At 43.9% G+C, this 19,449-nt stretch overlaps 1 protein-coding gene across 2 annotated transcripts in view; it reads right to left on the reverse strand.

The window, feature by feature from the left end:
• Positions 1 to 19,449, reverse strand: part of TMEM9 (transmembrane protein 9) — a 207,571-nt gene that overhangs the window by 69,506 nt on the left and 118,616 nt on the right. For both annotated transcript variants that reach the window (XM_069238891.1, XM_069238892.1), the window contains exon 5: positions 17,226 to 17,357. In XM_069238891.1, coding sequence (XP_069094992.1) covers positions 17,226 to 17,357 — 132 coding nt within the window. The remainder of the gene's footprint in view (positions 1 to 17,225; positions 17,358 to 19,449) is intronic.

Raw genomic sequence — 19,449 nt, forward strand, 5'->3', positions numbered from 1 at the left:
CGGATTTCGGGATGTGTGTCATAATAGCTGTGGCGGATTTCCGCGGCCACGGCGGTGTGTTGGTGGTCTTCTGCACGGCGGTAAGCGACTTTTACCGCCAATGTTGTAATGACCCCCTTTGTCTTTTTTTTTTTTTTTAAAAGGGGAAGAAAGTGCTCTGCAAGAAAGCGTATTTTTTCCCCTAAAAATTGCATTAGCAAAAGGTTTGCTGTGCTAACACCATCATCTTCCTTGCTTTCAGAAACAAGCAGTGTTGGAAAATAAATATACATATATACTTTTCTAGTACTTCATTTATCAATCATTTTTAAATGAAGTTAATGTCATACTCGGCGTTTCCACAATACTTCTCCCATACCCTATTTTCAGCTTCTGGTTTATGCTTTTTTCACGTCATAACATTTAGAACATCACCATAGCCACAACAGTCCCAATATCAGGCTTCCAATAGCTGTCTCGGTCTTCGGAGTTATGGCTCCCTTAATAGTCTCCACTACCCATTCAAGAGTCATTTTCTTTCTTTTTACCTCGCCAACAGCATACATGTTATACAGCATGATCCTTGTGCAGAATGTTTCTCCTTGGTACAGGTCAACCATGGTCTCGTACCTGCCCTCCTTCCACTGAACTATGGACTTGTGCCTTCTGATCTTATGGAAATGCTATAGTGGTCAAATCTGTAATGACCTAGAGAATGGAGGGTAATGCAGGATTCTTAATGACTACTCCCCATGCTGAAGGTACCTGGTGCACAACAAACTGATATTTATTAGGGAGATGACACCCACTCAATGCACTACCCACTTGGACATGTGGGTAGTTCATTGAGACTTATCTTTTCCCACCACCACAGCACAGTATGCTATAGCAGCGCTGCCACATAGTAAATATCAAGTCTGGCAATCCAAGGCCTCCAGCTTCTTTATCCGTCTTTCGTGTTTCAAGATTGACAGCTTTTTTTTTTTTTACATGCCCAAATTAATGAGACCAAGAGACAGACTGCTTAAACGTTGGTCTTGTGATGAGACAGTTAGGCCCTGTCAGAAAGTGGAGTATTTTGTAGTAAGGCTGGGTAAATCTCACTATGCAACAGTCTCACAATACCCCAACTAGGCCCTTTGAATTCACACTACTAAATCCCTAGCTCAGTTCTGGTAGTGTGGCAAAGACCAGTCAGGCTTTACTAGAGAAACGTGTTAAGCATTTCAGAGTACCAACATGGATGATAAGTAAATGACATGACTCTAAAGAAATCCAACACCAATTTATAAAAATAAAGCTAATTTTCATATTAATTTAGATACCAAAAGGAAGTCAATCAGATACAAATAAGTGGAGTTAGGAATTTTAAAATGAAAAATAAGTCAGTGCTTTAAAAGCTGTCAAACTTTACCGTTGTGGTCAAAGGGTAAAAACACCAGTGACAATCAGTTGCAGAGCGGGTTCAGGGGAACCTATTGAAAGTTAGAGTGGTGCGGGTCACAGGACCAAGCTTTGGCAGTCAGACCAATTTTACCTGTCTCATGTGGCCTGGGCGCAGGGGTGTGCTTGGCTATCCATGGTGCTGAACAGGAGCTGCTGGTGCTGGTTTTACCACTGGAACGTTGCTGGTGAAGAAACAGTTGCAAAGGCTCTGCAGCGGAACCACTGAAGAGGATGGCTGTTGTTGCAGTGGTGTTCCCTCATGGTGCAGCATAGAACAAAGGAGTCAGTAGCCGGACTGGCCACCAACAAACCTTGGCAGTAGCAAACACAGCACCTGGATACTTCTGACATCCTGGAGCCTGGGGAAAAGCGTAAGTCTCTTGATTCCAGGAGTATGGTTTCTACCTGCAGGGGACTAGCTCCTGTAGTCCAGGGGAGTTCTGTTGATTCCTTTCTGTTGCAGAGGGGTTCTCTTTCCTTTCGGAACCGGTTTCAGGTCTGGGACAAGTCCTGACCCTGTAGGTTGGCTGCCACAGGTGCAGAGATTTGCACCCTTTTCTTTGTGCAGCCACGCAGACACCGGTCTCTTCTTTGCCCTTAGTCACAGTTCAGAGCAGATCTGAGTTACTGGTGTCAGGGGTGCCCCTTAAATCCTGAATTTAGGAGCATTATGGGTGAGGGAACATGTGGCCAATAGGCTACTAGTCTCTGCCGCTAATCCACCCCTGAAGTGACCACATTCTGGGGGGGAAGTTGGTGAATGTCACCTTTCTTACCTAGAACCCTCTATTTAGCCACATTTCAAGATGGCATAACCTATCCTCAGCGGCACAGACCAGGCATCCCACCCAAGGGGTGTGGCTGGCCTTCTGGGGGTGTACACCTGCTGACTATCTAATTTTCACACCTGCCCAGGTGCAAATGTGCCTGGGAGCGGGGGGTAGCTTTATCCTCCTCTGAGGGAAAGTCTACTTGCATATCAAAAGCGGTGTGTCCATTGAAGCTCACTGTCTTGATGTGCCAATTTGCTAGCCTTCCGCCCACGAAGGAAGGTGACATCTCACGCCCAGGCAGGATTTTGTTTCTGACTCCTGGGAGTGTTCCCACTTCCTTGCATGGGGTCAGAATCCTGTCTTGGAGGCAGCAGCTGCATACTTTCAGTCTAGGCACAGAAAATGCTGGGGCAACTAGGTGGGCAAACTCTAAGGTAGGCACTGGGGTGCCTGTCACATTAAATCTGACTTTGGTATCAAACAACTTGTCTCATTAAACCTGACTCGAATCCAAACATGACATATTACAGTGGGACCATAATGGAATTGGCGTTCTCTGAGGTGTTTGGGTGCCAGCCCAATTTATCCTATGGTCCACTTCCCACTTATTGTAGTCTTTAAAACGTAAAATAAAGGCTACTGTAGGGACATATATGCTAGCACTTATATGTCCACATTTGTAACATAAAACACTCTGCCCCGGCTCGGGAAGCCCACCTTAGGGGTGGCTGGCATATAGTAAAAGCAGTGCCTTGACCCTGCCACACATGGTGAGAACAAAGTCGAATTCAAGCAGTTTACACTGCTCCTGCGGTCTGCAATGGCAGGCCTGCTGTCAGCTGTTTACTTGAGACACTCAGGGTGGCACAGTCAGTGCTTCTGGTTCTCGTGACCCCTTTAACACCAATGCTCTTGGTACCACTGGTACCATATGCTAGAGACTTAGGAGTGGGTTAAAATCCTTGCCAAATAGGGACACCAATTTACACATATCTGTTTTAGAGAGAGATCACTGGCACAGGGGTCTGGTTAGCAGGCTCCAGTGCATTTTCAGAGTCCTAACTAACAGAATTGGGACAAAAAGTTTAGGGGTGACCATACAAAAAGGGCACTTTCGTACAGGCCCCTTTTACAAGTGGGTTGGTGCTGTTAGAACCTTGTGTAAACACGTTTGCACAGAGATTAGAAACATGAGTTAGGAGATACATACCTCATCCTTACTGAGTGCAATATATATCACAACTTTCATTACATTTCGGCAGGTCAAAAGTGCTGGAATTTAACATGCGAAAACTGTACAGCATTTGCGGAGTTTAGTTCAGTAAGTACCAAAACCTACATTTACTTCCCTAGAAAATCATGATTGGTGCTATTTATCACATCTGATCAATAACGTACCTAAGAGTATCATTACTATCAGGTGTGATAAAATGTACTTTGATTCTGACAAACCTGGAATCGAGAAAATAGTGTTTTGCTGTGCATATAAGCAAAGCAGCATCAGCACCATCTTTACTAGGGCTACTCCTTCCATACCAAAGACTGGAAATGTGTTTCAGAACTGGACAGACATTCAGACCCAGTAGGACCTTTTCCATGTTAATATGTATTGTTTCTCAGGTGTATTAGCTTCCTGGATTCCAAAGTATCTAATCTTCTCAGTCTCCAACTTCTCTCCTGTCTCTGGAAGTTCCTCCAGATCCTTTCCCATCCATTCATGCAGGGGAAACAGTATTGTTTTATCCTTCATAAGCAGGCCTGAATCACCCCCAATTTTATTTTAGCTCCCTCAGCAACACTAGAATCGAAGCTTGAGGCTGAAACAGATGTATTAGCATGTCGTCGGCACACACTGACACAGTTTGCACCCCTTCTCCCACCCTGACACCTATGTAATGGATTGCCATCCGTAACTGTACCACCAGGGGCTCCACTGCTAGGCAATCAGCAAAGTAGGTACTTCTATGTTCCACCTGTCTGATATCAGCCCATCTGATTTTTCCCAGGCCACAGGCTAGTGTGTCAAACGCTTTCTCGATATCTATTGTTACCAGAAAGTCTTCCATCCCCTTTCATTCCATCTTATACATCACATGGCTAAGCCTCCTGAAATTTATGAGTATGCAAAGAACTCGAATGAAACAGCGCTAGACCTTGTGAACAAGGGAGCCAATTATGCCAAGCAATCTATTTGCGAGACGTTTTGACAAGATTGTTGTGTCTGTGTTACTCATTTAATAGAGGTCTGAAAGACTAGGGTTTAGAGAGGTCCTTATACGGTTTGTGAGTCATAACATGATGGTTTCTGTCAAGGTTTCAGTCTGCCAATCTGCCTGGCCTCTTTATATAAGTTTAGCAGGCTTTCTGAGAGTTGTACACTGAAAGTGATGTAAAATTGTGGAGTGGGGGGAGCCATCAGCACTGCAACACAAGCCGGGGCTGAGTGGATGCTGATAGGTGGAAGAATAGTGTGCTTCCCTTGACGAATGTGAGACTACAAGGGCATGTTTTCCGACTCCCCCCTGAGAAGAACAGTGGTTACCTGAAACAGAAACCACAAGAGAGCCTCTCTTTAACAGTTAAGTTACTTGGCTCCTTGCATGTGTGTGAACTTTCACAGTTTGTTCACATACCCACTGACACAACGAGTAGGTCAGGGACCGGGGTTACTACCAAAATTCACGTCCTGATAAAAGCCCATACTGCCCATTTTTAAGGGCTGAAACATGTCAACGATATCTAAATGAGGGTCATAGGACTATAAAATCTTAGTGTAACACCTTGGATTTTATGGGTTGGGGTGGTCTGGTTGACGAAACATGTCACTAGTAGAGTGGGTGAGGGGCAACATAAAGAAAATACATTATTTTCTTTGTTGAGAGAAAGTGGGTGTGGAGTTCGACCCAGCCCTCCAATGCATTTGGATTAGGAATACTTAAGGATGATGGTTATGATTCGGAGAGAATATATTCCTCTGAAGTATGTGGGTTATCCAGCTGGTTGTGTCCAAATCCTAAAGAATCTTCCTTGCCCTCTAGAGTGGCGCGTGGGGTTGTCTATCCTCATCTTACTCTGCTGGTATTCCTGGGGAAGCCATCAGCGCCTGGCTTTTCTACTTGGCATCATCCAAATGGCCTCAGCTAATTCTTCTTTGTGGAGTATTAGCTAAGCTTTCTGTTCTTAACAGTGTGGTGTATGGAGTAGAAAATTTCCCCTTGGCCTCTTATGGTGTATACCCTCAGACATTTATATAAATTTGCTAAACACTGAGGAAGGATCTAGATGTCCACCTTAGAGGCCACCATGGTGCCATTAAGCCTATTGATGGTCAATATCACGGAAGCAAGCCGCTCCCTCTTCAGCAACCAGCCCAACAGGCTCCCAGATTTGTCCCTCTTTTATGTAACTTCTGCTTGTGCTGCCTGAAAATAAATCAACCTAACATGTCCCAGGTTTTAATTTTGACTCATTCGAGGCCCTGTCTCTGTAGTCATGCTAATCTCTCTTTCTGTTCAGTGAAATCATTTTGTAGTTGCCTTCTTGTTCCTATAATTTTACCTATGCATTCTCCCTTTTTACAGACCTTACTTACCTTTGAAATCTGTGACGTTGTTTTTTTTTTGCAAGAACACTGTTCCTACTGCATATCGCCTGAGATATGTACGAATCCTACACTTTTTCACATAGTAATTATGGCCTCACACTTTCCATATGAACATTTTCAAGACTCTGCCCATCTCTGTACATTTACCATAAGTCTGCTGACAGGCTGTATTTGGTGAGCTGGGGTTACAGTGATGTGGTTTTTGTGCCCTTTCCCATGCTTGTGTGTTGCAAACTGATCCTTTTTTGGGTGAGCACTCTCAAGTTTTAAATCGTTTTGGGACTTGCCTTCTAGCAATTGTGAACTCTAACACAGGGAAACTGCTATTCAGTGCTCAGTGAAGTTGAAACATGACACAGACAACATCTAAGGCCTGGTCCCCTGTGGCCTGTCAGCCCTCGTGTTTGCAGGAAGACCTATAAAAATAAACTTTTATAGGCCTAAAAACTCGCATCAAAGCACCAGGATGGCTCCAGCTGGGTAAAAAAGCTGAAGAGGACATTACTGTGAAGAATCTCAGTGGACCAGAGGCAACTGAACTAAGACAGGACTTTGCTGCTGAACTCTGCCTGTCACCTTGGAAGTCTCTATGTGCCTTCCCATATAGTCGTAGCGGGCCTTAGAAGAGTACACCTATGGTTGTTTGGGAAACAGAATAAAGTTTGAAAACTTTGGCATCTCAGATTCATATCATGCGGAGCTTTCAGCACTTCCAACAAAACGGCTAAGTCCCATTCTTGAGTTGGAAATTTCAGGCTTTTGAGATTTCTTGCTGGACCAACCTGCTAAAGGTATCGGTCCTAGGATTCCATGATGGCGGTTTTAGTGTCAGCGACATCCCATATGGAAAGGATTTTTCTTTTCAAAAAGTGCATGGACTCGGAAGAGATTTCAAAAAAGTTTATGACAAAAGCAAATAAGTTACTTTCTGAAGTGGGACTTAGAAACTTTTTCCAATTTCCGGACTTCCAGACTTTCACCAGGACTAATTCACTTGGTGTTTCAGACCAGGGTTCCTTGGTCAGCTGGAAATTGCATGCCGGTCCCAGTCTATCGCGATCATGGACTTGCATTCAGTTCTTTATTTTTCCTGCCACTTTTCACTTTAATTCTTTAAAAATTCATATAGTCGATTTCCCGATTGGATTTTTTCCATTTCAACACTATTTTACTAAAACAATTTCTCTTTATTTTAAAATAGGTTGTGGAGTTTTATTGTGTTTGATGTGACTTTCTCTACTGTTAATGCACTGCATAAATGCTTTACACATTACTTTGTATCTCATTACAAGGGACAAGGGAGTTAGCACAGCCTTATTTTATTTCATATATGTGACATCTATCAGGAGTTGGCCTTATCCTTTGAGGTGAACACTTGTCCACCCAAAATAATAATCCACTTTCCTACACTGTGCATATGAATGATGTGGTGGCGTTTATGAAAAATCGTGAGCGCTGCCTGTGCGACTATATGTGAAGTTGTCTTGTTGCATTACTAAATTCTTAGTTGAACACTCTCAAAATGATTAAATTCATATCTCCCAATTTTAACTACTGGCAGAAACTACATTTGCCCACTCAGATTCTCATGCTCAAAGTAGATGCTCTTAGAAAACACAAAGTAATAAACAAATTACTTACCTCTAGTAACACTCTTTGTGGTAGAGACTCCAGCTAACTGCAGATTCCTCACCTTTTGAATATTCCCCATGTGTCAGACTGGATTCAAAAACTTATGAGCAGTACCTTTGCATGACAGTAAGTCACGCTGTGCAGCTCCGCACTGATGCAGTTCCACTCCAGAAATGACTTGCGGGCCTACAGATGCCACTCCCACAAACTGACATCAGTTGCTTTCTGGGCGCCATGCCCCCAGACGCAAAGTCCCAACAGCAAATTGGGTTTGACCAGAGTGTAGATTCCTAGACTTAGGATCTTATTAATGAGTAGAGTACCAAGGGATGGGCACGACTATGCCCTATAATACTCCTTGTGGCAGGCTTACAGTCAAAATATCTAACTGAAAGGTTAATCTAAGGAACTAATGATCTAATCATGACAAATAACAAGAAAAATGTTAAATAAGCCCTTGTAGATTCTAATGGTATGGCACATAATCCTATTCTAGCAAGCACTCATACAGCACTTGAGCTCTTTAAAATGCACATGAGCTCCCCCAAGCATTTTTTGTTCTTGATACCAATGATGCATTATTTGAAGAGATCAGAGGGTTTTGCTAAACTGAGAAACTGGGACTAGTGGCTTAACTCAATTTGTCACTCTAAAAAATTAGAGTCTTGTTAAGGCCATTAAGTCTGGAGAACGAGTGGGATAAAGGAAGATAGGTCCTCATATAGAAAGGCTACAAGGGCAGCTAAAAAGACATGGGACATCTCAACCATGGAAAAGTTATTAGAAACGGCCAAAAACAAGGATTCTAAGCTTTTTTTTTGCCACTTAGTTACACACTGGGCAAGAAGGGACACAACAAATCAGAAGCACATTTTCTATTAAGTGAGTGGGTGACTGTTAGAAATGGAGTTTCTAGTCGGCAGTGGTGTGTACTCTGCCCAAGTAGGGACCCTCACTGTAGTCAGTGTAAGGGAGATACACAGCTAAGATAACCCCTGCTCACCCCTTGGTAGCTTTGGCTCAAGCAGTCAGGCATTTTTCAGAGGCAATGTGTAAAGTATTTGTGTACACACACACACAAACACACACACCCACCACCCACCATAAAAGTATGCCACACCAGTTTAGAAAAATTGTATATATTTATCTAAGTAAAACAAGATGAAAACAACAAAAATCCAACATACACAAGCAACAATATAACTTTTAAAAGATTAAGGGCCAGATGTAGCAACTTCCGTATTTGCAATTTGAAACTGCGAGTCTGTGTGACTCGCAATTTCCGAATCGCAAATGCAGATGCAGAACGGTGTCTCAGACCCGTCTGCGACTCGCTATGGGGTCGCAAAGACCCACCTCATAAATATTAATGAGGTGGGTCGCATTTTGCGACCCCATAGCGAGTCCCTGCACTCACAGGGATGGTGGCCTGCTGAAGTCAGCAGACCTCCATGTCTGAACACCCCTTCCTATTTGCGAGTCGCATTCACAATTTGCAAGTCGGTACCGACTCGCAAATTGTGAATGTGCATCGCAGAAGGCTTTTTGCATGGCGCAAACTGCGATTTTCGCAGTTTGCACCATGCAAACAGCTTACTACATCTGGCCCTAAGTGTAATGGTAGTTCCTTGAAATCAATGAAGCACTTGACTGAGGCAAAGTACCTGAGATGCACCAAAAACAACAACAATGCAGGCTGCAGGGGAGGTGATGCGTTGGAAGAGGCAGAGAAGCGTTGGTTCCTCACTGTTGCAAGGAGAGTGATGCATTGGTTCCTTAATGACACGGGGGAGGGGAGGCGTCGTTTGCAGCAAGAAGCCCCGGCTGCTTACTGCCATGCAGTGTCTATGAAGAAAATGGCACCCAGGGACGATGCATCAGTGAAGTGTTGGAAATCAAGCCGCAATGCGTCAATCTCAAAGCAATGAAGCAGATGCTGTGTCGGAGTCGGGGTGGTGCGTCACGGAATTCAGTGATGCAGTGTTTGAAATTCATGCAGCAGTGTTTCTTCTGAAGCACTGCATCGGAAAGCTGGGGCCTGCATAAAAAAACGTGGGACCACGCTATGGTGCAGGCAGCAGCGATGCGTGGGTTCAGAATGACGCAGGGAGTCGATGGGTGGATTTTCATTTAGTGGCACCAAAAACTTCCTTCAAGGGCCCAGACTTGACTTGGCACCACTTAGCAGGACAGGGATCTCAGCAGAGAAACCCAAGTGCTGGCAGATGAAGTCTTTGATGTCCCTGAGACTTCTCGACAGGACGCAAGCTCAATTCAAGCCCATGTAGAACCTTGGAAAGCAGGATATAGAAAGCAAAGTACAATCCTTTCACTCCCAGGACAGAAGCAGCAAGCAGCAGGCCAGCACAACAAAGCAACAGGCAGAGTGGCAGTCCCTCCTACAGCATTGAGGTCTACTTCCTGGCAGAATGTTCTCAGTCCAGAAGTGTTCTAACTATGTGGGGTCAGAGGTCCAGTACTTATACTAATTTCTATCTTTAAAGGGAGCAACTTCAAAGAGAAGTTTTTGTATTGCACAAGACCCTGCCTTTCCCTGCCCTGGCAACAGACACATTCCAGGGGTTTGGGGACTGCTTTGTGTGAGGACAGGCACAGTCCCATTCAGGAGCAACTGTCAGCTCTTCCCACCACTCTAACTCATGAAGAGCTTTGTGGTGTCAAAGGTCCAGTACTTATACCCATTTCTGTCTTTGAAGTAGGCAACTTCAAAGATAAGTTTTTGTAGTGTGCAAGACCCTGCCTTTCCCTGCCCTGGCCCCAGACACACTCCAGGGGGTTGGAGAATGCTTTGTGTGAGGACAGGCACAACCCTATTCAGGATAAGGTGTCAGCTTCTTCTACCATTCTAGACCAGGAAGAGCCATCAGCCTGGTGATGGGCCATCAGGCTATGCAGGGCACAGCTCAACTCCCTTTGTGTGACTGTCTGGAGTGAATGCACAAACTGCTCAGCTGTCATCTTGCCCGAGACGTGTATTTAGCAGACAGGCAGAGGCACAAAGTGGTTAAGCAATAAAATGCCCACTTTCTAAAAGTGGCGTTTTCAATTCACAGTTCAAAAACCAACTTCACTAAAAGATGTATCTTTAAACTGTGAGTTCACAGACCTTAAACTCCATATCTCTATCTGCTCCCAATGGGAAATTACGCTTAAAAGAAATTTCTAAGCAATCCCCATGTTACCCTATGGGAAAGCTAGTCCTTGCAATAGTGAAAACTGAATTTAGCAGTATTTCACTATCAGGACATGTAAAACACAACACTACATGTCCTACCTCTTAAATATCCTGTACTCTGCCCATGGGGCTACCCTGGCCCCACCTTAGAGGTAATTTACAGGTAATAAAAGGAAAGGTTTGGTTCTGACAAGTGTGTGTACTTGCCAGGTCGAAATGGCAGTTTAAAACTGCACACACAGACACTGCAGTGGCAGGTCTGAGATATGGTTATAGGGCTACTCATGTGAGTGGCACAATTAGTGCTGAAGGTCCACTAGTAGCATTTGATTTACAGGCCCTAGGCACACACAGTGCACCTTTCTAGGGAGTTACTAGTAAATCAAATATGCCAATCATGGATAAACGAATCAGCAATACAAATTAGACAGGGAGCACTTGCACGTTCGCACTGGTCAGCAGTGGAAAAGTGCCCAGACTCCTAAAACCAGCACAAATGAAATACAGCACACAGTCAAAAACAGGAGGTCGGAGGACAAGAGTTTGGGGGGAACCCTGCAAAAAGGGCCATTTCCAACACCAGCGATAGTGGATCCTAAAAGATTAGCGTTCCTTCCATCTATGTGAGGTCAAGGGCTTAGAAGGTTGAGTGCAACTTGTGAGAGAGGAGGGGTTTCATCTTGAGCAGGATGCTAATCTGAAGCCATGTCGGTATGAATTTTTATGAGTGTATATCCATTATACCATAGGCTATGAATCGATTTTCAACCATTGGACGCTAACCTATTTCTCCCTTGCATGATAAGACCGTTGTTAGCCATTGTAGGATGGCCTAGATTACGCTGTCACAACATTTGTCCACAAATTAAATGTCCCTTTTTGGTGTTGGAGACAGCAAAGGTACTCAGGCTTAGTGATTTTCCCTTCAGGGGCCTGGTATATGGTAAGAAAAGATCAGTGGAAGAAACTGTGCAGATTGTTTCTAAGAAGAGCATGAACGAAAGGCTTAAAGTGCTAAATCGACCACCTTGTTAGCTTTCAAAAATAAGGAAGGACAGGAAAAATATATATGTTTAACTTGGTTTTCCAATTTTTATGGCTTCTCCCTATTCACAATTTGTTGAGAAAAGCACATCGCAACACTTGTGAGGAAACTGTCACTTTGTCATATATCCTCATCTGGTCTCATCCATTCTGTTTCAAATTTGACCTGAAAACATACAAATCCTCTTGAGGGTGCAGGGCACTCTGGGCATCACAATATAGAAGTCTGAAACAAAAATTCAGGTCCATAGATGAGAACATAAGCTTTGCCTTAGAGAAATGAGACAAGAGAGCGACAAATTCTGTACACACTAAGGAAGTGTCATGTACGAACCCTGACTTCAGGAAACCATGGTGATGGTGGCAAGCCATTCGGGAAGAGTTCAGAGCCCACATTACTCAACATCTTTGGGCAGCCATTGCGCTGTAGTACCAACTTATCATTTGTTTATAAAAAATAATGATTATGAGATCTCACACTGAACAAAGTTCTGGAAGTCCTTGGCAACACAATTACTAGTCAAGGAAAATGGATCTCTTCACCTTTACCCAGTGTGAGGATTAAAATCCCTAACTATCTGCACAGTTGTCCATCCACTTTATTTAATCTTTTGCCCTGGAGTTTCTCCTTCACTTTTCCTACTCACACACACATTTTGAGAGTCCATGACTTCACGCCTGCTCCCATAACCACAGACCTAATGCACCTTAGGGACACACTTGGGGTCCAGTAAGATTGGGTAGACCATGAAATGGTCTGCTCACCAAGTAATCTTGAGAGACTAGCTCATCTCTAGCACTTTGTCACGGTCTGGGCTGGAGGCATCATGTGCTTGCTTTAGTGGTGCAGTAGTTGCACAGAAGAGTGCTGGCTACTGGCCTGCCCATTTACCTGTGACAAACAGGGCTCCATGTTATTTTACCTTTAAATGTGAATCTTTCAGAATAATACAATAATAAGCTTTGCAACAGTGATCATAAACATCTGTCCAAGTGTGGAATGTAGACTGATGGCGATCACTTACATAGCACTTGAGGTAACCCTTTACTTATCAATGAATCTTTCTAGTTTAAAATACTGAAACCAAAATGGGGGAGGGGAAGGCTGCTGCTGAGAGAAACATCAGGTCTGCCTCATCCCAAAGTCTTTACTCTGGGCTTCCATTGTCTCTTGATCATCACAGAGGGGAATACACAAGGTATGACCATAGCAGGCTTCTGGAAAACGTACCTCATCAGTGTTCCTGAGATGTACCTCAGGGTGGCCCTTCCCAGAATCCCCTCTGTGGAGGAAAACTCTGTCCCAATCTGGCTGGTTGGGATTTCAAACCGTTAGGAATTACAGTCACATAATGTTAGAGGGCTACTGCCCAACTGCCCAGAAGTGGAAATATAGGTTGCAGATCCACATGCACTTGAACATAAGTTGATGGAGCTGTAGCGCTTCCTGAATTCACATCTGTATTCTGTCCTCAGTTTTTTCCTTAGGACTAGAACTAACACCCTATTGAAACTCTGGTAACATGACCTGTAGTGGACTGTGCGTCCTGGCAAGCTCCCCAGAAGCAGTGATTAATTTGAAAATAAAAACATGCCGGTGCTCAAAGCTATCCTGTGGTACATGCATACAAATGTGCGAGCACTGAATGCTGAAGCATCGTAATCCTAAAGCCCTCTCGGGCCTCTTCAATCCATTTACAGGAAATCCCTGCCCCTTCAGCTCACTCTTGCAGCATTCTCCCTTTGTGGCACTTTTTTCGTTTTTCTCTTCCTCTTCTTTTCCTGTATGTGTCTTTTGCTACCGGTAAATGTCTGATGCAGAAAACTAAGTTCCGGCCCCAAAAAATATGTGCTGGTGCCCTGCAATTGAAACCACCAGCTCAAATTAAGCACAGCCTGGAAGCCCAGAGGAGTCCAGAGATGCAGAATACCTCAGCCAAAACCAGAGGAGGGCCTCCCTTGGAACTACCATCTAAAGGTGTAGATGGGCTAGGTGTCTATGGTTCCTGTCCCAACATTTGCTTTACAGTTTTTGTTTCTCTATGTGCCCCTCCACTTTTCCCCTTTCCTAGTACCAATTAGGCTCCACCCAACACGAGCTGAGCACAGGTGTGGGTGCTGCAGCATGATATGAAGCCAAACTGGTAGTCGTGCATGAAATGGGTAGCCCCGATTCATTTCTAACTTTACTCTGTATAATTCTGTATTTAAGATTTCAAGGCACTTATTCTTTACCTCGTGATTTTTTAGGCTTTTTGCAATGAAACCCTTTAACTTCACTCTGACCTGTAACTCAGTGGTCTCAATAATGTATTCCTGTTACTCTGCTAAATTGACGAGATCAATATTAGTCCCCACGCAAGGGCTTCCCATTGTCTATGGTTTGATCCATTCCAGTCACTGGCACTAGGCCCAGACACACAAGTGCTGCAGCATTTTTATCTGCACAAGTGGGGCAAAGCTGGGTGGTTGGAATTGTGGATTCATGTGGATTGCGCAACTTTCAATCACAGAAATGTAAGGAAAATGTGTTATTTCAGGCAAAGTTTGAGGTTTGCAGGGCATTGTGGGTAAAGGAAAATGTCATGGAATCCACACAATCACCCCATCCTAGATTCCCATAGGTGTCTAGTTTTCAAAAGTGTACAGGTTTGCCAGGATTCCCTATGTGCCATTTGAACTAGGGCTGAAAAGCTACAGCTACCCAGTATGCTAAAAAAAACAGGTCAGTTTTGAGTGGAGAAATTTGATGTATCCATGTTGCATTTTTGGCTGTTTCTTGTCGCAGGCACTAGGCCTACCCATACAAGTGAGGTACCATATTTATCAGAAGACTCAGGGAAATGCTGAGTTTGTGGCTTCCCACAGATTCCAGAATTTTCCATCACAGAGTTGTGATGAAAATGTGTATTTCTAGTCAAAGTGTGAGGTTTGCATGGGATTCTGGAAAACACAACCTGGTGAGAGCCCCACAAGTCATCCTATCCTGGATTCTCCAAGGTGTCTAGTTTAAAACAATGTACAGGCTTGCTAAGTTTCCCTGGGTGCAAACTTAGCTAGGGCCCAAAAACTACAGCTGCCCACTCTGCAAAAGAAAGGTCAGTTTGGCGTGGAAAAATGTGATGTATCCATGTTGCGTTTTGGGACGTTTCCTTTCACGGGCTCTGGGCCTACCCACATAAGTAAGGTACCATTTTTATCAGAAGACTTAGGGGAACACAGAATAGTAGAACAAATGTTATTACCAATAGTATTTCTCTGCATTTGCACCTTCCAAATGTAAGACGTGCGTAAGAAAGAAGTCATTTTAAAACATGCCCTCTAATTGACATGCTAATATGGGCACCCACAAATTTAGAGATGTGAAAAGAACCCCTGCTTCTGAACTCAGTATCTTGCGCACATTTCAGAAATACATAGGTTTCCTTAATACATATTTTTCACTATAATTTACCAAATGAATTGCTGTTTACCTGGGAAAAAATGAAAAACCATGGCAGGTGCAGCTCAATTATTGGCTCTGGGTACTTCGTGTTCTTGGAAAACCCACAAACCCTATATATCCCCACAACCAGAGGGGTCTAGCAAATGTAATGGCATACAGCTTTTGAAAATCGACCATAGTGATGAGAAGTTACAAATGAAAACGTTGTTGCAAATGCCCTTTTTCTCCTACTAATTTTCAATATTATTTTTTTAATTTCAACTCTTAGGGCCTCATTTCGATGTTGACGTTGTTACCAGCAAGTCGCGTTGGTGACAGACCTGAGAAGACCGTCAAGCCGAAGGCGTCCCACACACCGTATTTAGATGTATTGCAACTAAGCCAAAGACTGCCAAAATGAAGAGGCCTTCCTAGGCGTCAGGCAAGTAGGTTCCTGTCAGCCGTATTTAGTTGTTACAGTTGTACAGGTGGTGTAATGCCGGCGGTTTGCTGATGGAGAGAGGACATTGCAGGACCCAATGAACATCGGACAATGGCAGTGGCCGTGGAATACAGGTAAGTTACATGCATGCACACACTCTACTCTTGACATATGTGTCTCCCTGCATCACACACAACACAACATACCACATACACACCAATATCTATAGCCATTACACCACAACACGTACAGGCTTCAAACACACATACACCCACATCCATCACACAACATACAAACACTAGTGACACTGTTAAAAATGTGGTTTTCTGAATCAAGTCCGCCTGTTCCTGAAAGCTGGGAAGATGGTGATTTTATCACCGCAAACCGTCCGGTGATGCCATTTGAAAGAGAAAACAGACAGTTTCTTCTGCAGCATTTTTTCAATTTTTCCTAAAAAACCTTAATGTAGCTATATTCTGCCTAATTTATCAGCCCCCTCCAGGGGAATCCACAAATCCTAGTTACATTTAGAATCCCCAGGAAATTGGGATAAAAGGACGTAAATTTAACATGTATAGCTTATGTGGAAAAACAGTTATGGAGGCCTAAGCTCAAAGTACCCCAAATAGCTAAAAACATAGGCTAACCACTGAGGGGTAAAAGGCCTAGCAGTAAACGGGTCAGAAGCCATGTGCTACATTATTGATCGTTAATCTTGTAATAAACTGATACATATGTTTTGGCTTTGATTAATATTTAAACTTAAAAAATAAAAACACTGTAAAAAAAAAAAAAAAAAAAAACAACAAAAGGAATTCACAAATCATTTCCAGGTACACACACCTGGAAAGCTCTGACTGGGGAAGGTTACTAAAAGAAACCTGGAAAAGTGATTTTTATTCCTGAAATTTGCCGAGCTGTACTCATGTGGTGTGAACTTGAGGGTGCAAATGTACTAATTTCTTTCAGAATAAGGCCCATGGAGTGCAACTTGGGTGCCCAGTGTTGGAATTGTTGTTTTTTATGTTAGTATGTTGCTTTCTATGATTTTCATTTGATTACTATTTCACTGTGCATATATTGCGTTATTATTAAAGTGTTTTTCTTTCATGTGTCCTGATGACTCAACCAAGGCACAGCAGACTGTAGAAGACCAAATTTGAGCTACTTCAAATTAGAAACGTGAGCACGGGATTTTAGCACACCACTCTTGATTGCGCTGAGGCGAAGCAGTGCTTTACAGTGCATAAGATTATATGTATTATGCATATCTATAAAAATACCATATACAGATTTCCTTTCAATTAAACTGCGCTCTGCAACATGAACTGTGTGAATATAGAGCATACTTCCTTATCTGAAGCAGAGCCTCAAATACTCACAGTGTATGGAAAAAAAATTAACAGACCCTACCAGGTTATTGCATACCCACGCATATTACCTCAGTCGTACTTTAATGTGGGAAGAAAGTGAGTTTAATGCGCTTCTAGTTACCTTGGCCTCTACGACATTCTGATGCTCCGGAGAGTACAGATGGAGTACACAAGTTCATACTTAGTTCTTTACCTCATGCTATCAAATGGGTTGGCTGGACTGGTGTGATACTCAGTCTATTCATCCCATTCCCAATTCTCAGTTGCGACAAGGTGCTACTGCTCATACATGTAACCAGCTTTCCATCTCACCTCGTTCTCCTCTTCGTTGAGCAGAGGCTGGGCGTAGGGTTGCCGTTTCCGTACTAGGGGGTCCACCAACATGAGAAAGGCCATGTAGAGTAGAAGAGCCCCCACCACTGCCAGGTAAAAGATGATGATGAACTGTAAAATCAAGCACACACCATGATGTTCTATATTATGGCATTGTAGTCACACATTACACACTTCATTTGCTTCTTATCAAATTGAAACCATCAGTTGGTCAAGATACATTGTCCGTTAGCAGCCATTAGAACAAATATGGTGGTAGCAATCCCCCCTTCACCCTTATTATACACACTGCTGCTGTGGTGCCTATTTCTGTCCTCAGTCTCTGTAATCTTGCTCGCATTTACAAACAGTTTGCCGAAAGCCAGACTGCCCAGGTGAATTTTGGTGCCTTCACGAAAGAGGGACATTCCCTCTGAATGCATGGTCAGTACTTCCTGGGGGTCTCATTCTGTTGACATCTTCCACAGTTAACAGTATTCATACAAGAAACTATTGCTTTCAACATGATTAGAAGGAGGGGACAGAGCGGTAGGGCGTGTGCATGTGTATGTTTTGTCAACACAGGTGGCAGACATAGAATCTTCACACTCCCCACAACGGACAATTGACAGCTCCGGCAGCAACAGAATAAGCCTCATTCACCAACAAATTGTGTTGTGGCCACACTCAAAAACACCAGCACCAATGATTACCAGGGTGGACCTTAGCAGTGGCAAAGGTGCTACTGACCATAGCGCAAGCGAGAAAAATGGTCTTCTACTGCATTTAAGTCTAACACAAAGCCATAAATGGGGTAGAGTAGGCCCCTCATCTCACTGGGCACAAGTGAAATGCTTTGAAACAATCCTGGTTCCCCACGGCTACGATGGTTTGCTCCTCTCAGTAACTCATACTATTTCTGCTCATCAGTCTCTTCTTGGATTTTCAACCCTGAGCCTCCATTGCACGAGCCCTACTCAAATGCCAGCACTCTCTCACTGAAATCCCACTGCCTACTGAAAATCTATCGGGCAGAAAAGGAAGATCGGTGCTGTTGAGAAGCACCCTCATACTGCTCCGCATGTAAGTTCGACCATCACCTTAGTGGGGTAAAAGCGACAAATGGTCTAAGCGCACCCACAGGAGGCAAAACGTTGGATGCTGTCTGGAGTTGTGAGTGTGCTGCAGCTGAGCATGTACAATACTGATGCAGTCTGGAGACCAAAGGAGGACAAAGGATAGCAGTTAGAACCAAGGCAGAAGAATTCACCAGCCTGAGCAACTCATCCTCTCACCCACCCATAAAGATACCAGGTTTGTTATGAGTAGGGGGAGGGGGAGGTGCAACGTGAGGGTGCCAGTAAGAGATGTAGGGTTGTTAATGGGGTGCGTATGTGTGCGATGTAGGCTTAATTATTAGCTTAACTGCAGGTTAATTAGGAGTCGTCAAGTTTCAGTAACAGTAGCTGATTACATCAAGAAATGAAATAATTAAATTAACGCTGTCCAAGAGACAGTAAATAATTCTTACCCAAAACTCTTGCAATCTATTTTTAAATTTTGTAGCTATCGGAGACCGAGAGTTGAACCTGTGAGGTACATATGGCTGACAACAAGGGTCTCCAGTTAAAACTGGAAAGGATTGTCCAGACTAGTCAGGAGAGGAAAGTAAGCCATCATAAGATGAGGTGGATAAGGGGGTACCCAGGTTGGCCAGAAAATATTCCATCTGTGAGGAGATGGTCAACAGGTGGCCAGTGTAGGTAGCAGAGTGCAGGATACGGCTCTGATTGGTTGAGAGAGGGTGAGAATAATATTGACCCAAACTGCAAGAGGGACTCTGCGACAGAGGGGGTAATCCAAAGAGTGAGTGGAGGCCAGTGCACGGAGAGATGAGCTTTCTAAGGGATGGTATCCTAGGGATGCCCATCTTGAAGGGCAGAGGACAGTGAGCCAGGCTATCAGGAGGTGGGTGAGGGGCACCCGTGTGACCAGCAGAGGGCAATGAGCCCGCCTGTTGGACGTGAGCACAGGGCGTTCGTCTGAGCATAATACTTGGCAATGCCTCAAAGGATTGCACTAGAAGGCTAAAAATCATCTACCTTCATAGTGTTGGGTGAAGGATACTTGGGATGAACAACAGATGTTGGAATCCTGAAGGTGAAATGCAGAGGACAGAGTGGGGGACGCAGAGAGCAGGGGGCCCACTAACGACAAAGTACGG

Source organism: Pleurodeles waltl, chromosome 6 (genome assembly GCF_031143425.1).
Source record: "Pleurodeles waltl isolate 20211129_DDA chromosome 6, aPleWal1.hap1.20221129, whole genome shotgun sequence".
NCBI classification, from domain to species: domain Eukaryota; kingdom Metazoa; phylum Chordata; class Amphibia; order Caudata; family Salamandridae; genus Pleurodeles; species Pleurodeles waltl.